This window comes from Trichoplusia ni, chromosome 1 (assembly GCF_003590095.1).
Source record: "Trichoplusia ni isolate ovarian cell line Hi5 chromosome 1, tn1, whole genome shotgun sequence".
NCBI classification, from domain to species: Eukaryota; Metazoa; Arthropoda; class Insecta; order Lepidoptera; family Noctuidae; genus Trichoplusia; species Trichoplusia ni.
The window spans coordinates 1,974,422-1,993,185 of NC_039478.1; the positions used below are offsets into that span (position 1 = coordinate 1,974,422).

Sequence of the window (18,764 nt, forward strand, 5' to 3'; positions counted from 1 at the left end):
AACTTACAAACTATAGCTAAACTAAACTAAATAACACGTAAAGTTCTCCGAATATCAATTATCACTACAATATTTTTTAGTTTCGAAATGGTTTTTCATAGACAGGTGGCGCTATCAAATGAAAATTATCGAATTATTCTGAAGTACTACTTAGACTGCGCTTTGTAACGAAACCGTAGCGCGATTCAGACACGTACAACGCCATCTATCGAGCGCGCATACAATATTTATCGCAATACAATGGAGTTTTAGCTTTATTAATTTAATGAATTATGAATTTTATGTATTAATTTGTATTAATGATAGTCTGTGTATTACATTTATATTATTCTTTTCTATTCTATGTATGTATTCATCCAATTGAATAGGTACTTAAACAACGAACAAAGTTAACAATGCAGTCAAAATCCATACATAATGTTCTTGCCAAACCGCAAATATAAAATTGTTTTCTATGGCATATTATTTTTTAATGTTTTTATAATTTTTCCTTTATATGTGGCTAAGGACCTATCTTGGTGCAAAATTTGAAGTTTCTAAGTCTGCTAGAAGTACCTTAGATTTTTGATGATCTGTCAGTGAGTCAGTGAGTCAGTGAGTCAGTGAGTGACAAAATGGTGTAACTTTGATCGACCGTAACTCCTAAACCATTAATTCAATTGGCATGTAATTTCGAACTTAAGCTTGTTCTAATGCCTACTATTATTCCCCGAAAAGCTACTAAAACTCCTAGCTTTGTCCACGTCGAAGATACAGGGGGGGCGAAACAGCCGCGAATCGCTTCGAGAAAAGATGGTACGGCCGTGCCCGTTTTGCTCGAGACTTGGCAGGGGCACTGCCGTGCCCTCAGATTCATGGAACATTGGAACACTACTTAGTTGGCAGGTAGATTAATCGTAAAATCTAAAATCGATTATGGATGACTTTTTCTTATTGAATTAGAGTAAATAAACAAAGTTTGGCGTTCTGCTATAATGAATAGGGGTTTTCAAGAGGAAAGTTGAAAACCGGGCTTTGACTGCACGGATAGCCGAGTGGTTGAGGTCATCACGCCAAACCCACTTTGCGCGTAGGACAAGCATTTGTGTGATCCACGAATGCTTGTTCTGAGTCTGGGTGTTTTTGTGCATGTGAGTTGTATGTTTGTGAAATCCCCCCCGACACAAGGATTAATTTCCTTAGTGCGGGAGTCGTTTAAAAAAAAATACAGGAACAATATACTTACTAAGCGTGTGCTGCCTACAACAATAGCGTCCTTGTCATCATTTTCTTCATTAGCATTCTTTGGAACGTCCACGGAGTCAACCGAGGTGGCGCAGAAGAGAGACTGTAACTAATCACAATAAAATCATTGCTTTGACAAAAACTTTACAAGGTAATTAGCAATCTACTTATACATACAAGCGGTATGACAATTTATCGTTGAATATTAATACAGTTAAGTGACTATTATTTTCTTTAATTCTTCTGCTTATGAGAAGAGTCGTTTATTCAACAGGGGGATATTTAAATGATTACTTATAAGGTCTCACGAGTTAAACCTTCCCCGTTAAAGTACTCAGTGTTTACATATCGCTATATGAGTTTTTGAGTGTTACTTTTTTTCTTTTCTCTACATAACTCATTCTCTTGTTTTATTTACATGTTCTTTACACCAACATTGACGTTAATTTCACAAAGACCAATTACACTAAAAAGGAAGACATAGACGCACGATGGAGCCCGCAGCATTCATAGCGGTCCTATCTCCGTATTCTGATTTGTTGACCTATCCCCCTGCCAAGTTAAACGTACCGTTGGTCTCTTGTCGGTCGCCCCAGCGGCCCGCTCTTGGAAATCTCTGTAGTCTTCAGCCACAGCGCCCGGTACAGAGGCGACGCATAGAATGTGCTTATCCGTCACCGGGAAGGAATCTATAACCTCCGCTGGATTGTTGGCGTCAATTATCTAGAACAAAAGGAAACAAAATGGTATACATTACTGATTACATGGAATCAGGATGTAAACCAACATTACCAAAACTACCATTTTACGCAACTGGTTTTTAAGAAGCCTTCTCTCCAAAGCTTTTTACGCTTTAAAGCTATCACATCTTGAGAATTATTTCAAAGGATATTGTTAAAAGTTGGCAAATGATGCTCTGCCGACACTTGTAAGACATATTTTAAACACCCGTTTTGTGCAACATCAAAACTGATGCCTTGTCAAATGTTCTTTGTCAACACAATACAAAAGATTTCACTTTATCTCACATTTCTACACTAAAAATAGCATCCAAAATTTTCTTCTACGGTAAATACTTGACATTTAACCGACTCACCATAACAATTCCTTTATTCTGATTGCTGGAACATATCCAAACGAGAGACGATAAGTTTTTTTCCGCATATTCAGTACTTTGGGTGGATTGAAGCTGGTGGTTAATCTGTTCTACTTCAGGAGAATGTTCCAGCTGCGCTTTACTCATCTCATACGCTGCAAAAGAAAGGATCATATAAATATAATGCTTTTTTATCAAGCACACATCGACAGTTATAAAAACACTTGCATAGTATAGTAGTAAGTGGGATAGAAACAAATGAAGCGCTATGTAGCTTCAAATAAATCTTTAAAAGAGCTTATGTATAGCGCTTATAAAGAGGTTATACAGCATTCGCACATTTGTACCGATATGAATCTTTGCGATTACCCATAGTACATTGCTCACGTTCGTAACACGCGCGTCTTCGGCACGTTTTACTTATTGCACAATATATTCAGCTTTAGTAAACGTCGTGCTCACCTAACGACATCGTCACTTCATTCTTCTCATCTTGGTTGGCGTAGAAGACGCTCTCGCCGACCATACAGCCGCCGTCCGGAGTGCGACCTCCGTTCAGATTGACAGCGGCAGCGCAAAGCAACGTCATACGTGGCTCGTTTTCTGCTATTGGCCTGGAATTATTTTACTTCTTTTACCTTTAAAGTCCTTCAAAGTTACACTAATTATAGTTTGGAATATCTTGCGTTCTGATAGATAGATGATTTGTTAGAACGATGATGCTCACTTTGATGTATAATTGGGATTACAAAATTTGTATTTTTAATAGTACTTGTAAGTAGCTATTTTATGAAACATGATGAGAGTGAGACTTACCTGCAGAACACAGGTACGGGTACCGGGACACCGCCCGACGACAGTGAGGTGCATGAGCTCGGGCCCTTCAGTCCCTGCCCGCTCTTGCTGGGCAGGCTCCAGCCGTAGGCCTGCGTGCGTCCGTCCTCCTTGAGAACATGCGCCCGCACCTACACGCACACACACGCATTGTGTACGCATTATCAACCCAACGTCAACCAGTCACAAAACCAAGTTAGCATTAAAAGGAAAAGCGGCAAAATAAACACAAATATAAACGTACACATTTAATTAGCAATTAAATAAAACATAACTATAAATACGTATAACCACTATACACATGCCTATTATATCTAATGTCACTTAAAGTCACTAGCACTGTTCAAAAAGTTGAAAATTGTGCCGTCATTGATTCAGCTGAAAACAAAGAAAGGAAAGGAAATTAGGTTAAAGGGAGAGGAAGAAATGAAAATAAAACACAAAAAGAAAACGGTACACAGATGGCAGCACACAGGATGTGGTAACGATATGCAGAGGTGAACAGAGAAGCGGCTCGACAGGGTTGCACAAGCTCTGCTGATGACAGTGGCAAGCTACATCCAACAAGAATTTACTTTGATATCGCGACTAGAAACAATCTTTTTTATTTGAATTTTCGAAAAAAAATGTTTCCTTTTGCACAATTCTTTTTTAGGTTAAATCTGTTACTGTTTTAGAAAATGTTTTACTATTCTTTTATTTGAAATGTCTTGGTATTCTCCGCAAGCTGGAAGTTTGAAGTTACGCAGTGACATATGTATAGCGAATACGTATCTAGAATAGAGCAAGCACTTACAATCTAAATCCTTATCGACTAATATCGAGAACGCATTAAGATCCAATTGTTTTTAAGAGAAAACGAATTCTCCTCTAAATTCTTTTGATTTACAAACAGTAAACATCAGTGAATGATAACACTGATGCTAGGCAAGCAGGGTTGGAACCCACAGCACAACGCATTGTCCCTGCAGCATTTTTTTTCAATGATACGTCGCCACCATTTTGCCCCTATACTGGTACACCCCAACTAGTTCTCCAATTCCATAACCGGGAAACAGTATCCATTATATCCTGGTTCGGCTAATACCTCTTGCTTAACAAATTAATTATTGAACAGGCTGTATGCGGAATCTCAGGCAGGTTAAAGCAAATAAGAAGCAAGAAAGTGATGGCCTTGGAAGGACCCCCGAGACCGTCAAATGTATTTGACTCAAACATGCCTGATTGTTAACACAGTTATTATGCAATATTCAAGTTCTTTTGGTGACTTTCTATAGCTTCAGATCGTTTCAAATGAATCCAACATACTCTAAAAGTTTGATTCAAACTTCTGTTTGACCGTCTCAAGGGCCGTAAAGAATATTTTAGTATCAGTTTTCGATTTCGATAAAAATGACTTGTTTATAGTCCGTCCAATCCAAGAAGATCGGTTAATACAACTTCTTTAATATAATTAGTGATGAAAATATTACCTTTGTATAGGTTTTATAACATGAGGGCAAAGTAAATTAATAACAAATCATTCACTGTATCTCTTAAAATCGATAGACTATAAACTTACTTGGCGCATAAAAGGAGCAAGTCGCCCACTGATACTATGCAGTGACAACTATAAGTCCTAGTCGTAAATAAGAAATCTTGAATATCGTCAAATACTACGACGTAGTATTGCGACTAGGGCAATAAAGGAGTTTTAACATGAGAATTTTGCTACACCAAGCGACGATTGTTGCATAATTTTGATACGCCAAGTTTCATTTTAAGTTAATGCGATAAAAAAATATATAGCAAGTAAATAAAATACCCATTAAAATCTAGTTAAAAATATAAAGACTAATGATTCCTTGCAAGTAGGAATTACAGATATTGATTAACAAAAATAGTAATTTTAATGGTTTTTATTTAGATGCCTATGTTTTGGCAGATACCCGAAACACCTTGACCGCACACTTTAATTCTGTAATATCTACAGGATCAAAGTAACAAAATAATAAGCAATATAAATCATCCCTATTTCGTTCTAGAATTGTAATTGCGTACATATTTGTATCCTCGACTAGGCTACAAATATGTATAGAATTACATTTCTATTTCAAGGTCATAATGAATTCTGGTCATAAAAAAGTCCCCATATATTTTTAATATCATTCTCGTAGCTATTATCTGTACCTTAATGACAAATAAGGACTTTATGAAGACGCCATAGGGTTGGTAAAAGCTTAACATACCTGTCGGAACTGCTCGCTTCGCTCATGTCTCCTGGAGTTGTGGTGATCAGTGAGCTGGTTCTCGAAGAAGTCTGCTTGGGTTCTGGAGTGGCGCAGCGAGGGCTGCGGGGCGGCGACAGCGCGGAGGTGCGGCGTCGATAGAGGGCGCTGCGGTCTCTCCGTACTGGAATTAAACGTAACTATGTAATTACGTTGAATCATAGAAAACATGGCTTTAAATAAAAGGCCGTAATGGGATAGGTATAAGGATATTTTTAAGGGTGTGAATAATAATGATCTTAATGAGATAAACAAAGAGCTAAGTAATCGCTAAGCTAGCGTATATTCGACATTCGGGTTTTCGTAATATGTCCTAATATACATCATAACATATAACATCAGCCAAAATAAGGTTTAGCCAATCATTTCACTATTAAATGAATGATGACCTTAATTTTTTTTTCGATCAATCGTGAAAGCTCTGAATTTATAACTAATGACCGATATATCTACTAATCTTAAATAGAATGTATCAACGAGTAATCTAAACAATGCAAAATATCAATAAACAGCAGTGAAACAACAAATAATTACAAAAAAAAGCAATTGCTATATAATAATACTCTCGCATTTGGTCATAGTTTAGGACTGTCAACATAAATTTAAATTTTTCACAGAGCCTGTTTGGATAAATTAAGAACGCAAAAATAACAAAAGTGTAATGATGAAATTAAATTAAGAAAACATAATTTGTGATGCAATAATGTTTTCAGCGTTCAAATTCGCAAGCAATTATAGTTGGGGCCATATCAAAATCATAGTTGTTAGACAGCTATGCGCATAAAACAAAAACTCAGAAATCATCAAGTTTTCGCCAGCTCAAGATATTCGCAATTTTGAGTTTACCGAGTTTCGACAATACAATAATCAATGAAATACCAGTTACTGATTTTAATTTTATGTTCTTTAAGTTTCTGCGTAGCAGTATATTTTTGTATGTATATTTTTCTTTTCAAGGACGTTGGTTTTATAATTCGGTAAAAACTCATTCATATTCATTATCAGTCTGCTTCTGTCCACTGCTGGGCATGAAAATCGTTACACTTTAGATATTTCATTAATTAACATTTGACAAATTGCGCACAGAAACAATAGGTTTTAAATAGTAATTATATTAACATTTTAAGCCCAGGCTTGGAAAAGTTTACTGTATTCACAGCAAATATGTAAAATCGCCGAAGTAAGAGGCCTAATTTCGCAAGCTAAGCAGCAAAGCTCTAATACAAACAAAGTTATACTTCATAATAAAAGCACACATATTAAACTTTCGCACAGAAAACAAATATCGCATGGCAGACATTTCTTATATTAATAATAGTTATGCTACAAGCACAAACACACATAATATTTTCAACAAATTAACGAAGATAATATGATGAATGAAAATGCCTTTTGAAATGAAAGGAATAGGTTGGGAATGGAATGAAAAAAAAAACAATTCTGTTATAAAAGAATAGCAATGAATGCAGGCCTTATCAAGAACGACACACTTAAAAGCTACCAAGTTCAGTGTTTTCAAAATGACGTAGTTGACGCGGAAGATAGAGACAAATTTATATACACTTAAGCATTGTACTGAGCGATATAATATCATTCTTACATACGTCTGGTAGATGATACTTATACTAAAGTAAAAAGATGATAACAGAATATTTATGTCTCGATTCAAATTGAAACGATTCTGTATCGAACCTTTGATCTTTACGAATAATTTACTTTTATAGTATAAGATAACACAATTTTATTGTGTTCACGATTTATGTCATCGAAGTATCGTCAAAAGGCGTTTATCGAAAAACGCAATATATTCAAATGATAAAAAATATGTATCTGCATCATGACTAAGTAGCAAAACTTTTATTATCCAGTTTGTTTGTATTCCATACCTAAGCAAAAGGTTCACAAATATTGTTAGTTTTTAAGGTATTTATGCACTATATCAAACTTAATTTTGAAAAAAGTGTGTTTAAAAATAACGAGTCTATATTGGGATTCCTAACAAGATTATTTTTAATCAATTGCTACAATTAGTTTAGTATTTTTAAACAATGACGTCCGTGTACAATAATTGTATGTCTAAAGAACTTTGAAAATGTATATTAACGAAAAACTATCTTCTGGAAGGACTCCAAGTCTACAGAAAAGTCTCTCGAGGCCGCCAAGGCAGTTTTGTCAATATTTTACTTTTACAAAGTGTTAACGACGAGCACACTTGAAATACATCGTCCAATAAACAAAACTGTCTTATTCTTACAAGACCAAAACAGTTTTGTTTCATTATTACAATATCTTCTTGGATTTCGTAGAGGATTCTCAAATTGATAATTATTAACTTAATAACAGCGAACTCACGCGTATGATAAATAAGCGTAAGTTAGGAAAGGCTCGACTAGATTCGGGCCCAAAGTCACAAATACTCTATTACTTTTTGTCAACTGAGTGAGTTTTGTATATTATTCGTGTACAGTGACGTCATTGTTTAACGGTTATTACCTGAAGAGGTTACTAAAAAACTTCCATATGCTCTGTTTGTTCTTCTTGTAGATAGTGGAGTCGACACGGCTTGCACGGACCATCTCCGTCCAGCGGACTGCGTCTTGCAGCTCCATGAATCGCTCCTAGAAATAAAAAAAAATGTATAAGATACAGTAGGTGGATTAAAGAAAGTATTTTTTTTGAAATGGTCTCGTTCTTTCGAACTTTATTTATAACTCATTTAGCTTTTTATTTTTTAAGAATTTATTGTTGCCATATAGCTCGATTTAAAATTAATCAACAACATGAGTATATAATAGTTTGATGTCTCACCTTATACTGGTTACGTTCCATGAGAACCCTGGCCATCTCGACGCGAGTGAAGCGCCTGCGCTGCGCCATCGGGACATCAGCCTCGTCCTCGTTGTCTCCCCCGCTCGCGTTCGTGGTCACCGTCTCCTGTCGCATACCACGCATATACTAAGTATCTGTTTTTATCATCAGTGTTTTAACTAGTAGAGAGTTTATAGTAAATTTTGTTCAAAATTAAAAGTTATCTTGTACTTGACTTATGTTGACTCATGCAAATTAAGAAGAGACGTGTATGTATTTTGATATAACATAAAAAATCGAAAAACGAAATACATATAAAGATTTTTGGTTGTAAAAGTTGCAAGTTAAAATGGAGAGGTACTTTCCGACTTGAAGCTTATGAGAATTCTTGTTAAATATTCTAATAGTTCTCAAAGGTCTCGTTTCACAATATAACATTTGAGTTCAGAGATATGTTAAGTACCAAGGTCGTATTTTTTACTCGTAATAATTAAGTCAGACAACTTATAAACTACTTGTCTACTCACAGCTATATTTAATATAGACAAAAAACGTGAACTAGTTAAATGTCCAACACGATCCTTGAACGTAACCATTAACCAACAGTCATTTAAATAGAATCACGAAAGTGCTTCACCTTCAAGTGCCTGACTTCCTCTTCGAGTTCAGTGACCCTGTCGCGGAGTTTCTCCCTCGCCGAGCTGAGGTTGGCGACCTCCTCCCTGAGGATCTCGAGCTCGCCGGTCATCTCGTCGACCTTCACTATGAGGTCGTCCTTCACCACGTTCAGCGCATTCTTCGTCGCTAACAGCTCGTTATTCTCCAGAATGAGATTCTCCACCTCCTTGCCCATTCCTATCGCGTTGGTAAAATATTATATTGAATGTTTAGCTTATAATTTTTTAAATGTCTTTTTTTCATCAATGAGAGTAGTATTTGTTTGTAATTTATTTTCAGTCAGCTGAGAATTGACTTGTTCGACAATCATGTATATATTATTGCAAATGACGTAATTGACTTAAAATAATTATGTGAATCTTTACTATTACTGCTGTATTTTATTTATTACACTTACTTGCGTCTTTCACTTGACAAATGACAAGTGAACGTTAGGCCGCTCACACACTTCGCCGCATGCGTTAGCCACAACAAATATAACAAAAAATAATGACTTCTAACTCTAACGTAACCATACTAGTACAATTAATTAGCTTTAAATATTGCAATAAAATGCGACGTAGTGTGTGAGATGGTTTCAATATAAATATCAATAGAATTAGTATTTTACAAATCACTTACCGAAATAATTGTCGTTAACTGGAATCATGCGTTGATGCAACATTTTTGTTAGAACGCATGAAAATAGAACGTACTGTTATTAGTAAAGTAATTCATGTAGACTATGTTAAAATGCTCACACACGACGCCACTTCGAATATAATAGAAAAACACGCAACCACCAGTTGGGATTTTTCTACATTTTATTATAATAATATGCGTAACTAACAAAAGACCCTTAAAGTAGCTTAGATACTCTTTGTTTAAGTATTAAGGAATCTTTGTCCTTTCTTGGGCTTTCGTTAATTAACATCGTGTAAACATATTTAAGAGAAGCCAATTGCTAGCAGAGTATATGTTCTATGATGATCATGATACTATATAATGTTTTTTTTTTATAACAATATCACGTGATAATAATATACGTTTAATATATTCTGGCTGACATATAAGGCTAAGGGGTGTGATTCTAAAAGCAAATTAAAAAGAAAGGTTTCAATTCTGATGTCAGAAAAACACGTAACATATCTCGATTTTCAAGCGCTGATTAACACAAAAAGTGGTTTGTAAAACGTCTGTTAAATGTTAAATATCATCATTATCATTTGAATTATATTTTTCTTTTATATGAACAATTACATTCGTGCTCTTTGACCTGACATCAAATTAAATTAATCAGCTTTCCAGGATCCGCAAATCATTTAGTGCAATTGAACATTTACGCCAAAATAAATAACTTATACCAAATACAGATGAATGCTAATCATTTAATGATAAAAGTATTCTAAGTGGTTCGTGTGTGAATAAAAGAGAATATTTTTATAAAGCAAAGGCAATATTTATCGTCACCGTTATTAAATCCTTTGCCAAATAAGAAAACAGTAAAATCAAGAAACTTAAAAAGCATCGGTGAAAGCATAAAGCTTCATGAAATTATTTACAGAGTTACCATCACTCAAAATACACATAATAAATAAATATTTTATAACAATTTGTTAACTAATTAACTTGATGAGGAACCAATGATATCCTTGTTTTGGTTATTAGTAAACATATAGGTTAAATATCACTTTTTCATTTTACTTTAAGGTTTTCATAACGCTAATAACACTCAAGTACCTTCAAATTTAGAAAACAATGAATTGGGATTATCTTCCAATTAATTAAAAAATATTGAATATCTTCAAGTGTTATCGGCAATATGTTGCTAATTGTCAGTAATAATATAAATAAATACATAAGGAAGGAACCTAAACCCCTACATTTTAAAAGCAGAATGTCGTATGTGCACTTTTAATAATAGAAGTATGTTTCTTTTTATGACCTTTTGTTTCTAGCCACAAGAAAATTGTTAAGCTGTCACTTTGATTAAACTGACAGTGTTTTTTTTTTTAACCAACACCTTAGCAATTTCGAGATTAAGTGCAATAAAAGTTAGAGTGCATTTTGTTATTGTTATTTTTAGTTTTTTTTTTTATAAACATTCATACGACATTACGCTCTGGATACATTATTTCACTGATACAAAAAGAAGTATGTCAAACTTACCCGAGGATGCATATTCTCCAGGGTGTACCCAACTACCTAATAAAAGTAAAATAAGAGAACATTAGATTATTTTTTAACACTATAAAACTACATTTACTTTTTTTCTGCTACAGATTTCACAAACCAGGAAGAGAATTAATTGAACGGTAACGAAATCTACTTAGTATTTTTGTTCAAGATCAAATACTAAACCACATATAATCATTTTATCGTGGCCATTCATCAAGAATATCAATTGTACTTATTACATCATGCAATTTCGGTTCAGCATTACTTAGTGATTATTGGCACGCAAACAATAACGTAATTACGTTCAACACGCGGCGATTTTAGATCAGTTGAGTATAAATATGTATTACCGGTAATATCTCCGTCTTCCCCTTCAACGATGCCAGGGTCAACATCCTGGAAGGCCAGCTCTTGGTACAGACTGTTGCCACTTCGCTTCTCGCTTTTGGTTTGAGATTTCCCGGTATTTGGTGTACTAGGGAGAAGAGGTGCCACTGGCGACGTTGCCTATAGAAACCAGTATAATTATTTATTTGCTAACAGTTTAATCAATGTAATAGATGTTTAACATTACAAACATAATTAAAATCATTTTCAAGACGCTAGCAGGCGAGTTTCACTCAAAACATATGGAGGTAACTAAACGTTCAAGTAATTTATTTATTAAAAAGACGTGATCAAAAAGGTTGAACATAATAATATCGCACTCAAAACTCTTTTAATACCAAGTAGTCACAAACGTAAAAAAATGGCCGAAAACAATTTTTGAATTTAGAAACGTCATTTCGCAATGTCAACGCAATGGCCGATCGAGGTGCCGTCATACCAATTTATATAAAATGAAATGTTATTCAATTGATATAACACTAGCAATCATAGTACTATTATCCGTGATGTGTGAAGTGGCTTGCATAAAATGTTATCAGTGCTCGTCGACACATAACCGTGGATGTTTTAAATATAACTTGAACAGTGCACACTTGAAAGACTGCAAAAACGACAGTAGGGGTCCAGCGGTATGTCGGACATTATCCCAGATCAATTACTTCACGCCGGGACAAGACGTGACTGTGATACGAGAATGTGCTTACGTGCACAGCGAGCCACTAAGATGCAAACAGTCGAAATTCAGCAACATACATTACTCGCATGTTTGCGAGTGTAACGAAGATGGATGCAATTCAGCGATCGTTGTGCTACAAAGTTGGAAGATACTCGTTTGCGCTATATTATGTGTTACTGTCATAAAGTAGTTTCTTATGTGTTCTTGTAAATATGTAATTTTAATTAGTAGTAATAAAATTATGTTATTTTACTTGTACTATTATTATTCGAAATAACTTTCAGTGCATTTCTTCGAGATTGTATAACTTTTCTCAAGGACGGAAGTTACATAACAACAAGTAGTTGAACATACAGAAGGCTAACACAACTACTTTTTTATCTTCCGTGTTGAACTTTATCGGTTATTGACAAATTTAAGCTCAATATCGAATCTCTTTAGAACTAAATTAATGAAATTAAATAGTGTATTTAACTGTAAATATTCAAACAGTTTCTTTTAGTGGGATGTTTTATTTTTTTATAAAACAATAATGGTATAAAAACATCAACATACACAAGCAACAATACTACTCAAAGATATCACTAAAAACATTATAAATTTTCAAGATACACTCGTCTTAGAAAAGTTTTACTCTGTATCGTAACAAGTTACTTATGAAAGTATTAACTTGTTACATACTAGTTCTGCGATCAACAGAACTACGTTTTGGTATAACACAACTAAAATTTAACTTATTTTTAGTCATTTACGGTTTAAGGATATTATAATTGTCTTTCCTGTGATCGTGTGACTTTCTTAAGTTATCGACTACACACTCACGCAGAAATAGGCGGAATAAAATTAATGTAATGTGAGAACACACAACTATAATTTTGATTGAAGCTCGCCTTTTTTCTTATAATATCTTTTGTATCTTTTATGTAAGTATATGAAGAAATAAATAAGTGAAAAAAATACATGATATGGTATTCCGACCTGACTTTGTTGCGTGATCGGGTCTGTTTGGTGGGCGCACTCGACGGTCCTGACCGCGGCGAGGTCGGAGCCGGTGGGGGGCGACGGCGGCGAAGAGGACAGGCTGACCGGACTGCCCGGCATACTCTCCGTCTGCTCTACATTATGCATAGAACTCTCTAGGGAAGCGAAGCCGAATGAAATTGGACCTAGAAAGAAAATTATGTCTTTTTCACAACCATACAAGAACTAGGTTTATCAGTTGTTCGGTTGGCATTTGCTGATCGTGATAGCAATGTGATCTATATTCGTTTTTACCGCACCGGTCACTTACGACCAAAAAGACGCACAGGTGGAAAAAGACTGAGGCTGTCTTTTACTAAGAGCGGGTCTTTTTTTATCGGAAAGAATAATTTTCCTGAACCAACCTTTTTCATTCCAAAGTGCTGTATATTCTGTTAATATTGTAACTCAGTTTGTTATATCTTCATCCTTATAAAGAAAAAGGACCCGCTTTCATAATTTAATAACGACAAAACGTTAATCTCTGCTTGAAAGCTATTTAACCTAGTGGGAATTTACCTAATTGAACCAATCAAGATGACTATACTATACTCTACGTAGTATTGTACGGTTTCTTGTCTCATTTGAACTCGTGACTCATAAATAAATGTGGGTGGAACCGAATAAAACTATCTCATATGGTAATAAGACGATAAGTGACTCTTGATATTATGATTCCGCCTTATTAGGTAAAATGATTAGCATTTGGTTAAACAAATATGTTCAAGGTTAATAGGTGACCTCAGGTTATTAGGTAATGTTATGAAATTTGAGATTTGATTATTGTGGCGCAATTAGGGGGAGGGGGGGCTGGCTATATCCAGAAGCGGACGTTGTGAGGCTGAATTGACTAATTTAATAGCTACTATTTGTCTCTGTCACATTGACTTCAAAGTTCTCGAGATACCAGAAAAGCTATATGATAATTTCTTGAGATGGAGATTAAATACAAAACAGAGATGTACTTAAAGTAATGCTTACCACTTGACCGCATGGGATTGAGCCCAAGCCTGCCGCGTACCTCGCCTCTGTCACTTGCAGTGCTCATCAATAACTTAGTCCGCTCCATATAATCAACATGGGTCTTGAACAATTCGTTGTAACGCTCGTGAAGCTTCGAATATTCCTGTAGACAAAATAATATATCACAATAAGTAACCACAAGTTTTACAGAACGCCATCTAGTCTCAAACTAAGCAAAGCTTGTAATGAGTACATTTCAATTGATAAAAGTATCATAGATAAATTACACCCAGTCAGAAAAATAATCATGGTCATCACAAAACATTTGTCCTGGGTGGGAACCGAACTGTCTTCCTCCGGTATAGCAGTCAGGGTCACTAACCACTAGACCTACAGGCCAGTCAAAAACATTAAATTAAATATTATTTACTGCACAGATACAGGAATGGTAAATAGTTAGCTAAGAGAGTAACGCTCTTGGAGTTCACCTCCCCATGCTACTTATAAATTATAACCGCTTGTTGAGCGTACAAGTGCGATGGGAAAAGCCGTTGCATATAAAAATAAAAAGTCTGCTTTTTGCCCTACGCAGTATACCGTTAACGTTTCAGATGGCTTATATTCTTATACTAATTCTGAACTTTAATGAGACAATTTAAATGTTTTGGGGCTGAGAATTGGTAAACATTAGAACTGCATAATTTATAACTGCGCAACAAGATTTGAGTCGGTAATCCAATTAATATCAAGTATCTACAATTAAACCTAACACAGACGTATTAAACGTTCAATCACGGCCCTTAAAACAAACATAATTAAAGTTCATTAACCTTTTTATTCATAAATTTCCTCGTCATATTATGACGTCACCTTTTTAGTTAATAGGTAAGTATTATAATTAACTTAATGCGTCAAATCGTCTCATTACCAATACTCCTATTGTTATTAACTATTTTTTCCTATGGACATATTTAAACACTGTGACAACGATGATACGCTTTGTACAACCCAATTTTGGGCACAGGTTTTTCATTATGCCAGTATCGTAACAGTCTGCAAGCAATTATACATTTCAGTACTTTTCTAAAACTAGTCCAGACAAATTTAGGCCTGGAAAAATTTAAAGTATTTATGGTCTCTTACTGAGGCTTTGGTATCTGTCCGTCTAATACAAAGTTGTAGCTCATTACCCGGTTTAGATATACAGTTGGTAATGTAGCAAATTAATTTGTTACTATCACTCTCAAATTCGTTAACTAATTGTAAAAATGGCTAGCCTATTCGTATGACCCTTCAGTGTCGCGATTACGATTCGCACTTGACCGATTTTTTTAAGTAGACTTCACTACAATAAAATATATTTTAATACAGTGATCTCCGCAGCGTTTCAGTTTCGTGTTGAGTATGGATAACGTGTATTCATAAAAAATACGTCTAAACAAATGACTGTGAATCAGCGTATCTTTTGTATAACTACGAACAATGATCAAATGCAATATTAAAACCTAGAGATCTTAATGCGGAAATGAACAAACCTAACTTCCCTTAAAAAAAGAATACCTAACTCCAAACAAGTACTTTAAATTTTTTTTTATTATAAAAAAAGTACTTTAAAAGGTATCGATAACTTTCATGTCAAGTTATCGATATGGCCATACAACTTGCTTTAAATAAAACAACTTTAGAATCAGTCTGAACGCATACATAGGGGCCTAAACATATAGGTAACACTCGTCTGTGAAACCGCCACGTCATGTGCTCATAAAAATAGCCAAACCAATCGAACATCTCCGACACAGATCCGAGAATTATGCCGTCTACCTTTAACTATTAACGAATAAAATACAGTACCTGTATACTCAGGTACACAAAATGCTTCATAAAATTCTAAATGTAAACATACAAGCGGTTTTAATTAAAAGCATACAGCCGAGCCTCATTAAAATGCTAAAAGTTGAATAAGAGAAGAATAAAGCAGGCACTTCGTTTACTCTGACCTGGTTTTTCATGTTATATATTCTACCTGTTTGGTGTTCCCGCGATACAAAAAACAATATCGATACTAAACGTTATTGGATTAGCAAAGAGGATTAAATTGAACGATTGTCAGCGTGTTTTCTTACTAATATATCTTACAATATGTCGATAGAAACGCTTTGTCCTAAAACCTATTTTAAGTTTGATTCATTAGTTTTAGATCGAGATCTGACGCGTTTTAGAATATTCAAGGCTAGATTACTGGGTCAAAAACTAGATGACACTTGAAATAATAGGTGACCTCCTTTCTTTAGGCGACGATATACACTGAAAAGTGTTGAGCCAGCGATTGAAAAGTGTGCTCAAATGTTAATTGGGAGAATTCGTGGCATAATATCCGAAGTCGGGACCCACCTTGCTGTAACGTAAACTTCTTTGGACAGTTATATAATATATGTAGAGAATTTTAGATTTTGGATTTATAGAGAATTTAATATGGTAGTAGTTTCTGGCCATCTAATGTCGTAACTAGAAATAGAGTGATAATTTATTTTATAAACATCATCACAAGTCATTTGTTTTATTAATTAACTATCAGATTCTCAAGTTCTGATGACGGGTAATCGGCGCCGGCTACCGTCGCTCTTAGTGTAAACTCATGAAATACTACAATATTGGCGTGTGCGAGAATAATCATACAGATACAAGTTGTTTTTCTTTTGTTTTTTCTATACTTTCGCTACCGAACGCCTGATACCAAATAACTAAACAGAATCACTGTATAACTTTTTGATTTAGAAAAAAAAACTTCCGTTTTACTACGAAGATTTAACGGCTCAAACGCAAACTATGTTTTGACCATATGCGATTCTGAATTAATAGTGAGCCTGTCTATATGAGTCAGTGTTATGTTAAATATAGACAAACACCATAAGTGCCCTCCTAGGAAACTGAACCCAGTTACTAACAAAGAATACTGATAGATTGTTTAACTGAAACCCACTCTTAAGTCTATCTGAAGCTTTTAACTTAAGCTAAAGACTCAACATCAGTTTTAAATAAGTTTTGTTTGATCGATTACCCTCTTAAGTTCATTTTCACGTTCTTCGAGCCTGCTCGCATGGTCCAAGGAGTTTTTATGTTTGAGCTCTAGCATTCTGACAATGCTGTCCAGAGCTTCAAGTCGACCTGTCAGCTCTTTTCTCTCGCCTTCGAAGTGATCTTCCGCTTCCAGCAACTGTGGAGTAAAAAGAAAATAATTAAAATAGTGTTTTTTCTCACACTGTTTCTACTAGATCATTTTTTTAGATAGTACAGTAAGCAACAAAGATCCATGATTACTGCCAGATTGAAGAATATATATGTGACAAATGGCATTATGTTAGTATTCGCGTCAGAAAACATAACACCGAGAATCCACTGAAACCAATATTACAGAATCGCCCAGCATCAGTGGCGATATGTAAATATGACAATGTTCAGCGACTAGACATGCTGATTGTACCAGTCACGAGAACGCGCCAAACGTTATTCTTAAAAGATTCTGTATATGTGTGTAACTTTTGTTCAAGTGCGGATGTCAATCGAACACACAACTACATATGCACCGCGCTTAATACTGTAAATAACCACGAGAGCATCCCTTGATCTCAATTTGTGAATGGTTAAAATGTTTCAACTTATATATTAAGATCTAGAGGAACTAATGTGATGTTGACGTGATATTATGATTAAAGACATACAAGAATGCAGACTCGTTTAAAAGATTCTAAATAAGAAGTCTTTTCACACATGGGGTTATCTTACATAGCTGATTTTATGTAGATTACATAAAAGTCCTTAAATTCAAGAGCATAATTTAATAAAATAAAAATAGTGTTGGAACGTGAATATGTAGGAAACCTTAGAGGTGTAACAGTGAAACCTTCAGTTTGACTACTCTTTTTAAGGTGGTATATAACTTTGAAAAGAGTATTATATATTAAAACTAACAACTATTAAAAATTACGTCCTTCTTAAATTCAAATCAAAGTTTAATCAGTCAATTTCTATAAAAAAAATGTTTGTTAGTAAAAGTACATAATTTAACACTCAGAAAAAACTGTTTATAAAAAATGTTCCATATGAAATAACCTACATAATAAATACAAAGTAATTCATATAGTCGTTACTTTAATGACCCAATGTGCAATGTTACATATTGCATTAAACTTCGTGTAACATAATAAATTTAAATTGCATAACAGTCACAATGCAATGCACACAACACTTCAGACTGAGCACTTGAAATGTTTTTTTTTATTTTCAGTGAATCATATCTCGCAGGAAAACAAGGTTTCAGATTCATAATTAGTATTTTGAACTACTTAAATGTTTGTTTCCCTTAAAAACGCATTAAAATAGCATTTCAATATATTTAATTTACATACTGAATTTGCCTGTCTGATACACTTCAGAACTTCTTTTTTAACAGCTGTATTACAGAAATATCTCTAAAAAGGGAAATAAACTAACCTCTATTACTATCTAAAGCTTATATTTATGAATTATATTTAAAGAGTTTCACTAAAAATCAGAATATTTTTTTACTTCTGTTAAATGTAATAAAGGAACAATAAATATAGGTATACACAATGATGCAGTGAAAAAACAGATACATCCTTTGAATAAAAGTCAG

General features: G+C 34.5%; 1 protein-coding gene across 6 annotated transcripts in view; it reads right to left on the reverse strand.

Moving 5' to 3' along the window:
• The window catches only part of LOC113506656 (JNK-interacting protein 3), a 32,281-nt gene that overhangs the window by 10,329 nt on the left and 3,188 nt on the right, over positions 1–18,764 (reverse strand). For 3 of the 6 annotated variants that reach the window (XM_026889517.1, XM_026889757.1, XM_026889824.1), the window contains exons 2-16: positions 17,169–17,324; positions 14,129–14,273; positions 13,106–13,293; positions 11,415–11,571; positions 11,056–11,091; positions 9,529–9,546; positions 8,867–9,084; positions 8,230–8,355; positions 7,915–8,039; positions 5,383–5,545; positions 3,137–3,285; positions 2,783–2,934; positions 2,321–2,475; positions 1,795–1,947; positions 1,226–1,333 (exon numbers count right to left, since the gene is read on the reverse strand). In XM_026889517.1, coding sequence (XP_026745318.1) covers positions 1,226–1,333; positions 1,795–1,947; positions 2,321–2,475; positions 2,783–2,934; positions 3,137–3,285; positions 5,383–5,545; positions 7,915–8,039; positions 8,230–8,355; positions 8,867–9,084; positions 9,529–9,546; positions 11,056–11,091; positions 11,415–11,571; positions 13,106–13,293; positions 14,129–14,273; positions 17,169–17,324 — 2,049 coding nt within the window. The remainder of the gene's footprint in view (positions 1–1,225; positions 1,334–1,794; positions 1,948–2,320; positions 2,476–2,782; positions 2,935–3,136; positions 3,286–5,382; positions 5,546–7,914; positions 8,040–8,229; positions 8,356–8,866; positions 9,085–9,528; positions 9,547–11,055; positions 11,092–11,414; positions 11,572–13,105; positions 13,294–14,128; positions 14,274–17,168; positions 17,325–18,764) is intronic. The other 3 variants (XM_026889647.1, XM_026889582.1, XM_026889703.1) reach the window with 3 other exon arrangements.